The sequence below is a fragment of the Labrus mixtus genome, chromosome 8 (assembly GCF_963584025.1).
Source record: "Labrus mixtus chromosome 8, fLabMix1.1, whole genome shotgun sequence".
Lineage (NCBI taxonomy): Eukaryota > Metazoa > Chordata > Actinopteri > Labriformes > Labridae > Labrus > Labrus mixtus.
This window is the reverse complement of record NC_083619.1, coordinates 28,183,072-28,198,256: the sequence shown is the minus strand read 5'-3', so window position 1 is coordinate 28,198,256 and position 15,185 is coordinate 28,183,072. Positions and strand designations below refer to the sequence as shown.

Genomic DNA, 15,185 nt, shown 5'->3' with positions numbered 1-15,185 from the left:
ACAGAGGTCACCTCAATCCTTGTTGATCTGAGAGAATCCTTGAAAAAGGGTTTTTTTTTTCACAACTGGAAGAAAAAGTCGACGAAGCTTTCCTTGGGTCCTTTAAATAATAAACGCAAAAATAAAAATACCTAACGCAACATGGCGTCGTGCTGTCATGGTAACAGAGAAGTCAGAAAGTGCCGTCCTATTGGTCTTAAAACCATTTTGAACCCTTGCAGCTTTGTGTGCTCACTTGCTTTACAGGTGACGTCAATTAAGTCTTTAAGGGTTTAGGGTTTAGGGTTTCGGGAGGAAATTGAGATTTAGCCACAGTCCAAGCGATATATCCCATCATGCATTGCGACTCAAGCTTTTCAAGACCGGAAAGTTGCGTTGGACTGTCCTAAGACGGACGAGAGGAGCAACCAGCGTGAACACAGAAACATGACGTTCATATTTGGGGCGTTTTCAGTGAAATCTCGAATCTGTTTTAATAACGATTCAAAGATTCTCAACAGTCACGAGACCCGAATCTGAACAATTATAAATTAGTTGAGTGGAACGATTAGAATTTTTATAGCCATATTTCAACAGTTAATCACGATTAATTACATTTTTAATCGCATGTTTGAAATTCCATTCATTCACATTTAAAAATAAAAGTGGTGAGGCTTTTATTTTGAAATTTTGTACTGTCTCAAGCTGAGAGTTCCTTACTTGCTGTTTGACTTCAACCGTGCTTTTATTTTGAAATAAAGTAAGGCCCCTCTGGTAGAGTGGGGACAGTGAAGGTTAGGGATCCCAAAGTGAGGTCAAACAGCTCAAAGGAACGGTAACATAAGGTCAATGTGTGATGTCATAAGGTCAATGTGTGATGTCATAAGGTGGATATTACTTTGGACTCGTCAGCTGAGCTGTCTGAGAGTTTGTTAAAGTGAAATGAGACATTCAAAGATGCAGCAGTGTCCTTTTACATCACTGAGACTACAGGGAGACACTGAGGACGAGTATCTACGGAGAGCCTGAAGGGACAAAACATGATTTACACTGATGAAAATACACCGGGGCTGTTAATAGAAAATTTACTGTCGCTACTCGTTAATTCTCATGTAAATGAACAGAGCATCAGTCAGCATGATAAACAAAATCACATTTAAAAAGTTGAATAATCGCTCTCACAGCAGAAAACCTTTGAGCAGTGTTGTGTTTTTATTTCTCAAAGATACAAACATTACAGTTCATCAATATACTCTTAAAAAGAAAATAAATCAGTGGAGCTTTCAGTGAGAGCGTTTGTCAGAGACGCTCGTCCCACGGCGCTTCCGTTTAAAGGATCTATTACCCGTCAAAGAAACGCTAAAGTACCGTTTCTTTACATGTTCAGGCTCTGAGAAAATCCACAAACAGAGGAATTAGAACGTCTTCCACATTGAGTCATGTTGACGTGTTTTAAAGGATCTTTTTCTCTGTCTGACTCGTGCAGCGCGAGGATTAAAGTCTGTGAAGTGAAGTTTGTGGGAGACGTCGGGTCAGCAGGAGGAAACCTGCTGCTTGTGGATCCACCGCTTCTTCATCTTCTCTGCTTTGGCTTTTTCTTTACAGGCTGGAGGATCAGAGAAAAAAACATAAAAGAGAAAATCAAGGTTCTATAAAAAAAAAAAACATTTCACAGACCTCAGCAGCTGTAAAACTGATCGTGGGTTAAAAAGAATGAAACCTTGAGTTATGTTTGAAGATGAGCTGTGAGGAGGAGGCGGGGCAGGCTGGTGTGTGTATGAAGAGTGGAGAGGTGTGTGTGTGAAGAGGTGTGTGTGTGTGGTAGTTAAATTCTGCCACCAGGGGGCTCTCAGTCAAAACAATAACAAAAGATGACGTCGAGGCTAGTGGGGAATCATGGGAGTGATTCTCTCTGCCACCCCAACCACCCCCAATGAGAACAAACTCTGAGTTGACCGTAGTCATGACGACCAGCTAATGTATCTCAGAGAGAGAGAGAGAGAGAGAGAGAGAGAGAGAGAGAGAGAGAGAGAGAGAGAGAGAGAGAGAGAGAGAGAGAGAGAGAGAGAGAGAGAGAGAGAGAGAGAGAGAGAGAGAGAGAGAGAGAGAGAGAGAGAGAATATGTCGCCGTCGTCTCAGCAGGAAGAGTCCCAGGAGAGCGGACACTTCAGCTGACCGGACAGACGTTTCTATAGCAACGCTCAAATTGAGACAGATCATGGTCTTTGCAGACTTCTGCCACAGAGTGTAGCGTGCAGAAGGGTCCTATCTTCAGTTTGTTTACATCGCCGGGACGTCCGGTCGGCTCATCCCCTCGCGTATAAAAGTTGTTTAATTGAGGGACTAGAGAAAAGAAGTCCTGTTACAACTCTAAAATGAAGGATGTCTCTGACTTTGAGAACTGGACATGTACACTTTACAAAAAATAAAATCTCACCCCAGTCCTTCTTGACGAACTGAACAGCGGCACTTTTATTCTTCCCCTTCTTGTTCTGGAGAGAGAGCAGCTCGTTACCTGGAGAGAGGGAGAAGACACTTTAAACACCTTGAGAGAGAGAGAGAGAGAGAGAGACAGCGAGAGAGAGTTAGAGAGACAGCGAGAGAGAGAGAGACAGCGAGAGAGAGAGAGTTAGAGAGAAACAGAGCGAGAGAGAGAGCATGAGAGCGAGCGAGAGAGACAGAGAGAGAGAGCGAGAGAGAAACAGAGACAGAGAGAGAGAGAGACACAGAGACAGAGAGAGAGAAACAGAGAGAGAGAGAGAATATGTCGCCGTCGTCTCAGCAGGAAGAGTCCCAGGACAGCGGACACTTCAGCTGACCGGACAGACGTTTCTATAGCAACGCTCAAATTGAGACAGATCATCGTCTTTGCAGACTTCTGCCACAGAGTGTAGCGTGCAAAACACAATCCCGACACAAATAAACACGGACACGCAGTAAGACGAGGATGGAAGGTGTTTTTGTCTTTTCTGATTGAAACCTCGTCGAACGCCCAAAAACAAACCAGGACTGACAGAATTCAAAGCGATTATATAGAGAGTGTTGACATGGACTTCAGTGTCCTTACTTGTGGTCCTGCAGCTTCCTGGTCCGTACAGTCTGGACCGGAGGAAGTCTTCAGCCGTCTGCTGCTGGCAGGACGCCGACGCCCGCTCCCTCACCGTCGTCACCGTGTAGTTCCCCTTCAGACTGACAAACGCACACACAAGGACAGTTCATATTTTAACCGTTTGAACCACAACGTCCGACTTTCTGTGTTTAAGTTCATGTGTAAGTACGAACTCTCAGCTGAAGACAGTACAACATTTCAAAATAAAAGCCTCACAATTTAAAAAATGCGTAATACTGACATACCTTCGGGAATGTGCCATCTTCTTACTGTTCTTCTTCTTCCTGCTCTCCTCCTCTCCCTCCTGATCTTCTTCTTCAGCTGGAGGACGACCAGTTGGGAGTAAAACATAACGTCACACTGAAGCTCACTGTACGACTTTCCACCAGCTGAATGTTACAAATGTATTAATATCGCAGAAATGAGCTTCCCTCACCTTCATCCTCAGACTCTTTCTGCTTCCTGCAACAAAAACAAAACGACACAGGTTTGAGTGTTCGCTGAGCAGAGATGGAGGAGGACGTGAATGTAGTGAAGAGCGGCAGAAACAGACTCAACAGCAGTGTTGTGGCGGCTTAGATTGGAGAACGCCGCACAGAGACTCGTGACTCGTTCTTATCAAAATAAAGTCCAGATAAGTTTGTTGATTTATTAAACAAAGTGACAAAAAGTCCAACAGATGATGATTACGATGATGACGATCAACAGAAAATATTCAAACTCACTCACTCTCTTTGTAAGTAAAGTTTATCTACAAAGAACCTTTCAAGAACAGACGTCACAAAGCGCTTCACAATAAAGAATTGAACAGAGAAATTACAGACAGTCACATAAAATCATTTGTTTAGCCTCCTGCCACATCAATGTAAAGGTAAAAATAAGGTAAAACCAAAAAATACACATTATGGCTCCTGCAAGCAGTCTTACTTTGAAGGAGCCGAGTCGATTTCCTCCAACACGTCGGCCGGTAAAAGTTTTCTTTTCTGTGAGAAACAGCAGAGTGAGAGCAGATTCAATAAATGAATAAAAAAAAAAAACATTTTTATTTTTTTTTAATAGGGGACCGTGATTAATCGCCTTTAAATGTCATTATTTTGCGTTTAAAAAAGTTGTTTTGTTTTTGTACCGTTTTAACCTGAGAGGACTTTACATCAAGTTTGGACACAACCCTGCTTTTATTTTGAAAGGAAATAATGGAGTGGAAAAGTAAATGAAAAGAGCTCAAAGGAACGCTGACAAAGGTAAATATTTGAAGTCATGAGGTGGATATCACTTTGACATGTCAGCTGATGATGTCACAGATCATCATTAACTCTCTCCCCTCCCTCCCCTCTGCCCCCACGGACACTGGACGTTGAAACCCCCTCCCGTTTGCCACCAAGAACTAATACACTAATAACTCTTTTCAAAAGTACACTCAGTTTACTGCACATTGCACAACTTTACTTTTTCTTTAAATTTTATTTACCATTTTGTTTTGTACCTCTTGCACAATTTAGTATGTATTACTGTAAATATTATTTATCTTATTTTTACCTCATTTTATTTTATCTATTTTACCTTATTTTGGTTGTATTGCACCGTGGGATGGAGACAAACGCAATTTCGATTCCACTGTATGTCTGGCATATTTTGAAATTGACAATAAAGTTGACTTTGACTCTTATCCATCACTGTGACAACAGGGAGACACTGCGGCCCCTCACCTACGGTGCCCCTAAAAGGGACAAAACTATATAAAACAATGAATCGCCAGATAGCCTAGTTACGTCATGCGGCCCCTTTACGGAGTCCTGTACCTTCTGCTCCTGGAACAGTTCCTGTCTCTTTCGTCTCTTCTCTTTCAGCAGCTCCTTCTCCCTGCAGACACACAGTTTGTTGTTTAACTTCACATTATACATACAAATATCAAATGCAGTTGGTTATGTTTCAAATGTAATCCTGGAGTAATGGTCAGAGTTTGCCTGCAGTCCTGGTTTTATGTGAAACAGATCGGCGTTCTGGCTAAAGACAACTCACACCAAACTCCATTAAAAAAAATAGTAAAGTACAGCGTTTGTTGCTTCACGCTAATTTATATCCCTCATAATTTCATAAATTCATAAATTCGTCATCACTTAGGTTACACTTTAATTATCGGCATTCATAAACATACAAAAAAACTGAGTAATAACAAAGAAAAGGTAGATTTTCTATGGTGTCGAACCTAGATTCCAGTTTAGTGCTGGCGCTATCAGGAGCCACATTTCAACGCAAACTGTTCAAATTAAATACTGAGCTGCCCGGTGTTGTTTGTGCCGATGTTAAAAGTTCCCCTAAAGGAATCAGGATATATCACAGAAACCTCCCTGTGTAGAAATTATTCCGCTTTTTAGCAGGTTAACCAGTTAATTTGTATTATTTTAAATGGGGTTTGGCGGCCTTGTACCTTCTGGCTCCGTCCAGCGCCAGTTTCATGCTCCGTAAAGCCTCAGTCTTCGCGTCCTCAAAGGTCACCTCTTCGGGCTCTTCATCGTCACTGGATGTAAGCATTAAACTGAAATTATCTGTCTGTTCAACGATTTTCGGCGTCTTTGAAGACGAGGTTGTTTCCCCACGTTGCTTCTTCGCCATGTTGGCTCGGAGGAAGGGCTTACGTCATCAGTCTGCGCCACACCGTGACATCCTAGCAACAGTTAAATCTGTCCCCTAGTGACGGAGCGGAAACTCGAAACTAAAATTACAATTCATTATTAAATTATTTTAAAAAACATGTTAATTTAGGAACTCGTTTGAACATAGACATCAACACCGTGTTTTTTGTTTTTTTAAACACTGTTTTACGTATTTATCATTAATCCATCTCTCTATTTTAAAATAAAGGCAATATCAGTCAATCGGCTCTTTAAACGGACAATGTGAAATATAATAGTTGAAAAAGTGCAAAGCAAATAAAAAAAAACATTTAAAAACAGATCCTACACGCATTTCACTCATAAACGTATAATAAAAAAAAATATTTATTTAATTTTGGTTGCATGTGTGCTTTTATTTTGATAGCAAAACAGGAAATCATTCTTTATAAACCTGCATCAAGCTTGTCGGCATCAGGTGCAGCGCGCTCAACAACAATAACAACGGGATAAGCTGACATCATTCCCGGTGCTCTCTGACACAATGCACCGGCTCTTGTTCGTGTTCCTGGCCGTAGCAGGCGCCTCTGTTCTCGGCCTCCGCAGGCTGGATGCCCCCGGCAGCGGGCCCTGCGTTGCCCCGCTGCAGTGGGAGGGCAGGTGGGTGCAGTACGACCACAGCACCGGGAGGAACAGCCGGGCCGCGGTCTCATACGACGGCCTGAACCACAGGCTCCGAGTCCTGCAGCAGAACAAGAAACACACCCCGTGTCAGAAGTAAGATCCTCCATGACATCATTTCACAGCCTAACCTGTTATAACCATTTACATTTCTACATATTCTTTAACATTTATCTTTATTTGAATATTGTGACGTATCCTAAATAAACCACATTTTACACAAAGTTTTTGAGGAATATTTAATAAAAAAAATACACATTGACTAGAGCTCGACTGATCTGTTATAAGCCATTAATAAGATCAAGATGTTTGGTCATAATTCTGATTTTAACGTTGTAATTTGTTTAAGAAAATAGCTAATGAATGTAAAGAAAAGGCAGGCCGTGTTAAAGCTCTCAACATGGGAACAAGAAGGTATGATTTAGAGCTGCAACATAAGCCCATCAATCAATTAGTCGAAAGCCATACATTTTAATTAATTATAAAACATTCCAGATGTTCTGAAATGCGAGGATTTCCTGATTTTCATGTCTGATAATAAATTAAATACTTTTTAGATTTTGTTCTGTTGTTTTGGCCAGAAGAAGACATTCAAAGATGTCACTCCTTCATCTTTCTCTTTCTCGGCTCCAGGTTCTTCGAGTACATCTTTTTGTACCAGAGCCTGGTGATGTTCCAGATCGACCAGAAGACGAAGGACTGCTCAAAGATCGCTCTGACCGAGGCCTGGGATCCCTTTGACATCCCAGCCAACTCCACCTTCGAGGACCAGTACATCATCGGAGGCCCCGGGGACAACGTGGAGGTCCAGGAGTGGTCGGACAGGAAGCCGGCACGCCAACGTAAACCTGGTTTTTAAAATATTATAAACACAACACCAGAAAGGACATGCACAGACAGAAAGTCATCAATCAATCAATTTGTATTTGTATAGCGTCAACTCATAACAAGTGTTATCTCGAGACACTTTACATAAAGCAGGTAAAATACCTTACTCATTGTTATGATACATAAAGCAGGTAAAAGACCTTACTCATTGTTATGTTACATAAAGCAGGTAAAAGACCTTACTCATTGTTATGTTACATAAAGCAGGTAAAAGACCTTACTCATTGTTATGTTATATAAAGCAGGTAAAAGACCTTACTCATTGTTATGTTACATAAAGCAGGTAAAAGACCTTACTCATTGCTATGTTACATAAAGCAGGTAAAAGACCTTACTCATTGTTATGTTACATAAAGCAGGTAAAAGACCTTACTCGTTGCTATGTTATATAAAGCAGGTAAAAGACCTTACTCATTGCTATGATACAAAAGAGCAGGTAAAAGACCTTACTTATTGCTATGATACAAAAGAGCAGGTAAAAGACCTTACTCATTGTTATGTTACATAAAGCAGGTAAAAGACCTTACTCATTGTTATGTTATATAAAGCAGGTAAAAGACCTTACTCATTGTTATGTTATATAAAGCAGGTAAAAGACCTTACTCATTGTTATGTTACATAAAGCAGGTAAAAGACCTTACTCGTTGCTATGTTATATAAAGCAGGTAAAAGACCTTACTCATTGTTATGTTACATAAAGCAGGTAAAAGACCTTACTCGTTGCTATGTTATATAAAGCAGGTAAAAGACCTTACTCATTGCTATGATACAAAAGAGCAGGTAAAAGACCTTACTTATTGCTATGATACAAAAGAGCAGGTAAAAGACCTTACTCATTGTTATGTTACATAAAGCAGGTAAAAGACCTTACTCATTGTTATGTTATATAAAGCAGGTAAAAGACCTTACTCATTGTTATGTTACATAAAGCAGGTAAAAGACCTTACTCATTGCTATGTTATATAAAGCAGGTAAAAGACCTTACTCATTGCTATGTTATATAAAGCAGGTAAAAGACCTTACTCATTGCTATGTTATATAAAGCAGGTAAAAGACCTTACTCATTGTTATGTTATATAAAGCAGGTAAAAGACCTTACTCATTGTTATGTTACATAAAGCAGGTAAAAGACCTTACTCATTGTTATGTTACATAAAGCAGGTAAAAGACCTTACTCATTGCTATGTTATATAAAGCAGGTAAAAGACCTTACTCATTGCTATGATACAAAAGAGCAGGTAAAAGACCTTACTTATTGCTATGATACAAAAGAGCAGGTAAAAGACCTTACTGTTATGTTACAAAGATCCGGCCTATCCATCATGAGCACTTTAGCAAAGCAGCAAAAGTTACAGTGGTAAGAAAAAACTGTCTTATTAAAAGGCAGAAATCTTCAGCTGGATCCCCGGCTCATGACGAAACAGCCTTCACAGGTCTAGACTGCGCCGGGTTTGGAAGGGGATACGGGGAGAGATGGGATAAGATGGGGTTGTTCTGGCAGGCCGTCAACCAACGATCTCGAGGAGCCTAGGAGAGCTCAAGAGCTCCCAGGAAAGTAGGTGGTTAGTGACTGAGATTTACAGATAGATACATGCAGTAATATGATGTACTGTATATGCAGAGAGAGATAGAGAGAGAGAGAGGAGCTCAGGGTGCCAGTTCCCCCGGTAGTCTAAGCCTATAGCAGCATAACTAAGAGCTGGTCTACACCAGCACCAGCCCTAACTATAAGATTTATCAAAAAGGAAAGTTTTAAGTCTATTCTTAAAAATACAGACTGTACACCCTGACAAAAGAGAATTACAATAATCCAGTCTGGAGGTAACAAATGCATGAACTAGTTTTTCTACATCATTTTGTGACAGGATATTCCTGATCTTAGATATATAATAATCAAATAAATAAGTCAGTATTAACCGCCAGTTTCACCTCATATTTGGTCTCCACCAACTAAATAAACGTGATTTTAAAAAAATCCTTGGCTTCAATCTAGACGATTTTCAAAACTGAACTGATTTTCAAAACCACATACATAAAGACAGTTTCAACCCATATTTAACATTATAATTCTGATATATGATTCTGACATGATTGACAGGTCGGTATAACGGTTTGTCAAGAGGTTTAAAACCCGCCTCAGCTCCAGCTCTCAGCCTGTTGTTAGGTTGACTGAAAGTTAGACTGAGACAGAATTTCCAACATGGCGGCTGCTGCTGATGAGCCTCCGGAGCCCCCTGCAGGAACAGGGTGACGTCACTCAGGCTTCGTCCATTAATATTTACAGTGTTATTCCACAAACACAAGATCTCACAGAAACTCTTGTGATCAAACAGATGAAAAACTCATTTGGAGGACGGTCGAGACGTTATAAAGCTGCTCAGTTGTGTTTGTCTTCCGTTCCAACTTCTGCTGGATATAAACCTCCAGTTCCTCTTAGAGCTGCTGTGACCTTTTCTCGTCTCTCCACCAGATGAGACCTGGGTGGGCGTTTACACCCTGAAGGACTGCTACCCCGTGCAGGAGACCTACGTCAGGAACAGCAGCGTCACCACCTCCACCCGCTTCTTCAACCTGCAGCTGGGCATCAGCGACCCCGACGTCTTCACCCCGCCCAGCACCTGTCAATCAGCTCGGCCTGAGAGGATGTCGGAGTCCGGCTGCTGAATGCCCTCACCTTCAATCTTAGATACTTAAAAGGGATAATCTCGCTGAATTCTTCTGTTACATAAATGTCTGTGAGGTCACAATCGTTTGTCTGATGAGTTAACACAAGAAGAGTTTTTATTCAGCAAAGATCTAATTAATGACTTCTGACGATGAAACTGTTTAAATGCTCCTGTGACCGTTTGTTTTCCTGAGTTTGGAAGTTGTTTTTCCAGTTTTTGTGTGAATGCAGGATTAAACCAGTTCTTTCAGTAAGCGCCGGCTGTCACAGAAACAGCCTATGAGTCACTTAGTTACTGCTGGCTGCTGTTTTCTATTCTGGATTCTAATAAAATGTAATTCACTAACTAGTTACGACTCGCTTTTGCTGTTTGTGTTAGAAGCTTCAAGTCAATGTGAGCATGAGAAGAATGCCAGTCTGTCCGTGGTCAGCGCCGCCCTGCATGCTCTGAGCGTGACAGAGTGAGGAGGCGGGGAGCAGGCTTCAGTGTTGCATACATACAAGCAGAATATTTGAAGACAAGAGGAAGAATTGCATTTACCTGCACAGAGAGGGCTCATCGTCATCACAAGCTGCTTCAGAAAACACCGGTGGCAGCAAAGTGACGCCTGCACAGCCTACAAATACGTTTCCCAGCATGCAACACAGACATTTATGAGTTTAATGAATGACTTTCATGAAGCCTGCATTGCACTTTCACAACAGAGCAACCTCTAAGCTGCTGTACAAACAACATGCAGTACTGGGGGCAGAAAGCCTTCTCCAAACCCTCCGATTCAAAGAAGAGTTCATCTCGTAAAATCTGACATGAGAAGTGTTTTTAAAAGATAAATGTTCTCTGTTGTAAACAAGTCTCTCTCTGTCACACCGCTCCTCTTCCTGGAATGAAGCAGAGCTTGTTAACCCCTCCCTCTTCTTCCTGCTCTCAGACTCAGCCAGCTCCACTCTGACTCTATATTTCTTTGTTCCCTCCCCTTTAGATCTACAAGTTGAGGATGGGTGTAACCAACAAGAGCTGACGTTCACTGAACAAACACATGCTGTGCAGATCAGAGGTGGAGCTAGTTTGATTTCTCAGGAAGTGAAACTCAGACAGTCGTTGTTACAGAGAGGAGAAATGGCGCAGAAAAGGGTTCAGCTGGGTCAGGAAACCCTTTCTTGTTCGATCTGTCTGGATCTCCTGAAGGATCCGGTGACTGTTCCCTGTGGACATAGTTACTGTATGAACTGTATTAAAAGCCACTGGGATAAAGAGGATGATAAGACAATCTACAGCTGCCCTCAGTGTAGGCAGGACTTCACACCGAGGCCTGTCCTGAGGAAAAACACCATGTTAGCAGTTTTAGTGGAGGAGCTGAAGAAGACTGGACTTCAAGCTGCTCCTGCTGATCACTGCTATGCTGGATCTGAAGATGTGGCCTGTGATGTCTGCACCGGGAGAAAACTGAAAGCCTGTAAGTCCTGTCTGCAGTGTCTGGCCTCTTACTGTGAGAAACACCTCCAGCCTCATTATGAAGCAGCTCCATTAAAGAAACACAAGCTGGTGGAGCCCTCCAAGAAGCTCCAGGAGAACGTCTGCTCTCGTCATGATGAGGTGATGAAGATGTTCTGTCGTACTGATCAGCAGTCTATCTGTTATCTCTGCTCTGTGGACGAACACAAAGGTCATGACACAGTCACAGCTGCAGCAGAAAGGAGCGAGAAGCAGAGAGAGCTCGAGGTGAGTCGACAAAACATCCAGCAGAGAATCCAGGACAGAGAGAAAGATGTGAAGCTGCTCCAACAGGAGGTGGAGGCTATCAATGGCTCTGCTGATAAAACAGTGGGGAACAGTGAGAAGATCTTCACTGAGCTGATCCGTCTCATGGAGGAAAGACGCTCTGATGTGAAGCAGCAGGTCAGATCCCAGCAGCAAACTGAAGTGAGTCGAGTCAGAGAGCTTCAGGAGAAGCTGGAGCAGGAGATCACTGAGCTGAAGAGGAGAGACGCTGAACTGGAGAAGCTCTCACACACAGAAGATCACAACCAGTTTCTACACGACTACCCCTCACTGTCACCACTCAGTGAATCTACACACTCATCCAGCATCAAGATCCGTCCTCTGAGGTACTTTGAGGATGTGACAGCGGCTGTGTCAGAAGTCAGAGATAAACTACAGGACGTCCTGAGAGAGAAATGGACAAACATCTCACAGACAGTGACTGAAGTGAATGTTTTACTGTCAGGACCAGAACCAGAGCCCAAGACCAGAGCTGAGTTCTTAAAATATTCATGTGACATCACACTGGATCCAAATACAGCACACACAGGGCTGTTATTATCTGATGGGAACAGAAAAGTAACATTAATGAGTGAATATCAGTCTTATTCTAGTCACCCAGACAGATTGACTGATTACTGTCAGGTCCTGAGTAAAGAGAATCTGACTGGACGTTGTTACTGGGAGGTGAAGTGGGGGGGGGAAGGAGCTTATGTAGCAGTCACATACAAGAATATCAGCAGAGGGAGTTCGAATGAGAGTGCATTTGGAGGTAATGACAAATCCTGGATGTTAGATTGTGACAACAACAGTTATAACTTTTGTTACAACAATGTCAGCACTCCTGTCTCAGGTCCTCGGTCCTCCAGAGTAGGAGTGTACCTGGATCACAGAGCAGGTATTCTGTCCTTCTACAGCATCTCTGAAACCATGACTCTCCTCCACAGAGTCCAGACCACATTCACTCAGCCTCTACATGCTGGACTGGGGTTTAATAACTGGTTTGATTCTCCTGGAGCCTCTGCTGAGTTGTGTAAACTGAAATAGACAGAAGTCATTAACGAGACAGATGTTTAACTTGCTGTGTTTTAAATCTTCAACTTGATTTTTATCCACGCTCGTGGCTGAGATCTGATCGTCGTCACCTGTCAATCAAACTTTATGGGCGGTCCTTTGACCTCTTCTCGTCTGTTCTGTAAATGTTTGAGTGTCTTTAAGTGACACTCCTTCCTGTGTCTGTTTAGCCGTGGACTCTTTCACTGCTCAGGATGACTTTTGTTCACCTGAACTGACATTTCTCTGTGTGAAAATATCAACTTCTCTCCACTCTCCATGTTTGATTATTTGTATTCATACATTTATATGCTGTTGTTTCTGTTCTGATTCATGAGTCTGAAGAGAGAGAGCAGCAAACTTTTCTTTAATGTTGATTTTCTCTTCTCACCACTTTGTACATTTGTAGAAAATCTATAAAATCACACTTAAAGAAATGAGTTAGTCAGAATAAATGTTGTTGTTCATATTCAAAGTAAAAAATGTCCTCTGAGGTATTTTAAAACTGTAATCCTCCTGATTAAATCAGTAAGGAGATAAATCATTGTTTTCTTTTGAGTGAGAGATTCTGATCAAACAAACTGATTGTGTGGATGAAGTGAATGTGTTCATGAAATGATTGAACAAGAGACATTGAACACACTTTACTGATTTGATGTTTGAACAAACTGAAGTTTGACTTCCTGAATAAACACATGAACAAAATGTTTTCTTCTCGTCTTCATTGCAGGGTGTCGTAAGAAGCTGATGGAGAGTCAAACTCAGTCACTTTGTTCATGTGTTGGTGTTTAGAGCTGAAGAGCGTCTGTCACTCACTCTCTGTTCTTTCAGCTCTCCTCACTAAAAAAGATTTGCTTTTGAGGAATGAGCAGAGTTCTCTTTAACATTTTGACGTTTAAAAACATTTTGACAGACTTTTCTTTCCTATATTTCCAATGTGTCCTGAATGCAGCATCAGAATCAGAAGAATCAGAATCAGCTTTATTGGCCGCGTATGATTTCACACACAAGGAATTTGACTTCATTAAAACGATACTCTCTATGCACAAAAAGTACAACATTAATTTACAACAATAACCACAATGTAAGCAAAGACTAACACGTACAAGGCTCGATGAGAGAATAGTGCAGTGTTGGGTCGAGCAAACATGCTGAGATAACTTATAATAAAATATATATATGTAACAGATGGGTTAATTTACATGAGGAAGAGTTGTAACAGTATTTACATTGAGCAGTGTGATTGATATTAAGGGAGGATAATAATACAGATGCTTCCTGCAGAGAGTAAAAATCACCACAAGAGGGCGCCTTCATCCTGCTAACCAGGGATGTAAAGATCCACTTAAGCACCTGAACTCAGTTTGTGCAGAAGAGAGTGAAAAGAAGTCAAACTACTTAAAGTTATTCACTAATTCCCTCTGATCTTCATTCATATACATCTGTCCCTGGATTCTGCTGCCATTCTTCTCCATATTACCAAGTGTATTTATGTAATTTCTAGTCAACAATACACTTATTAAAAGACACAATCACCTGACAGGTCCAGAAAAACCTCTTCAAGATACAAAATAAAACCTGGATTGTTTTTAATCAGTAAAAATATTGCTGGTTCAGCAAGCAAATTTAACTTGTTGTAATGTTAGAAATATGTCATCAAGTCATATTTGCATAAACATATTATTTTCAAGCATTTCGGATCTTTATTCTTTAGTTATATATCTTGAAATAATATGTTTATCTGGACTTTTCAGGGTGAGTTTTTTGCAGTATTGAGGCCTCACTTGGAGACTGAACAAGTTTATATTACGCAATAAAAATATCCAATAAAATAGGAGTGTTTTCAGGGAAATAAAATACATTTTTACATAATTAAACTGTGATAAAAGAAACAAAAAGACAAACTTTTATTCACTGAGGGATTTAGGGATTAGAGGGTCGCGATTAAGACGTTCATAGTTGGTTGTCATAGTTACAACTGTTTTTGAAGGCGGAAGAGTCCAAAATAATTGTTTTTTAAATTATGTTGTCTAAGATACTCATAGGATACATCTAAATTAAAAGACTAAAAAATGAGGCATTAATTAGGACAATTTTTGACTTCAATATCTTTGGTAACTGTGACAAACAACAGCAGACGCAATTTTCTTAAAAGTCTTCAGTTAACAGGGTCACTTTTAAAACCATAACACGGGTAATCCTGGTAATACTACACGTTAGGTGACGTTTTAATGAGCTCAACCATTTAAATTATATTTATTTAAGTAAAATTTTTATTCTGTATATAATTCATGGTTTAAAATACGATGTTATTGAGAATTAATGCAGTAAGAAAAATAGACTTGGTACTGAATATTGAGGATTTTATATAATATTGTGTACTAAATGAAAAGAGCTTGTGAAGGTTATAAAAAAGACATTCAGGCGACTGATTTCACA

At 40.8% G+C, this 15,185-nt stretch overlaps 3 protein-coding genes across 4 annotated transcripts; 2 read left to right on the top strand and 1 right to left on the bottom strand.

Annotated features, from left to right (window-relative positions):
• Nucleotides 1-1,168: 1,168 nt before the first annotated feature.
• On the bottom strand, nucleotides 1,169-5,743 carry nol7 (nucleolar protein 7). 2 transcript variants are annotated; one of them, XM_061045477.1, is made up of 8 exons: nucleotides 5,517-5,743; nucleotides 4,888-4,948; nucleotides 4,016-4,071; nucleotides 3,521-3,550; nucleotides 3,334-3,411; nucleotides 3,047-3,168; nucleotides 2,417-2,494; nucleotides 1,169-1,585 (listed from the first exon to the last, which is right to left on the bottom strand). In XM_061045477.1, the coding sequence occupies exons 1-8, from the start codon at nucleotides 5,699-5,701 to the stop codon at nucleotides 1,512-1,514; spliced, it is 684 nt and encodes a 227-aa protein (XP_060901460.1). In that variant the 5' UTR covers nucleotides 5,702-5,743; the 3' UTR covers nucleotides 1,169-1,511. The 2 variants fall into 2 exon arrangements, with proteins under 2 accessions (XP_060901460.1, XP_060901461.1); XM_061045478.1 differs by having other exon boundaries at nucleotides 3,334-3,409; nucleotides 3,525-3,550.
• Nucleotides 5,744-6,109: 366 nt separating this feature from the next.
• epdr1 (ependymin related 1) lies at nucleotides 6,110-10,283 on the top strand. The gene is made up of 3 exons (XM_061045476.1): nucleotides 6,110-6,477; nucleotides 7,015-7,223; nucleotides 9,740-10,283. Exons 1-3 carry the CDS (start codon nucleotides 6,245-6,247, stop codon nucleotides 9,931-9,933), a joined length of 636 nt encoding a protein of 211 aa, XP_060901459.1. The 5' UTR covers nucleotides 6,110-6,244; the 3' UTR covers nucleotides 9,934-10,283.
• A 605-nt stretch (nucleotides 10,284-10,888) lies between these two features.
• On the top strand, nucleotides 10,889-13,455 carry LOC132979570 (tripartite motif-containing protein 16-like). Its single transcript, XM_061045475.1, has one exon. It carries the CDS (start codon nucleotides 11,052-11,054, stop codon nucleotides 12,738-12,740), a length of 1,689 nt encoding a protein of 562 aa, XP_060901458.1. The 5' UTR covers nucleotides 10,889-11,051; the 3' UTR covers nucleotides 12,741-13,455.
• Nucleotides 13,456-15,185: the final 1,730 nt, after the last annotated feature.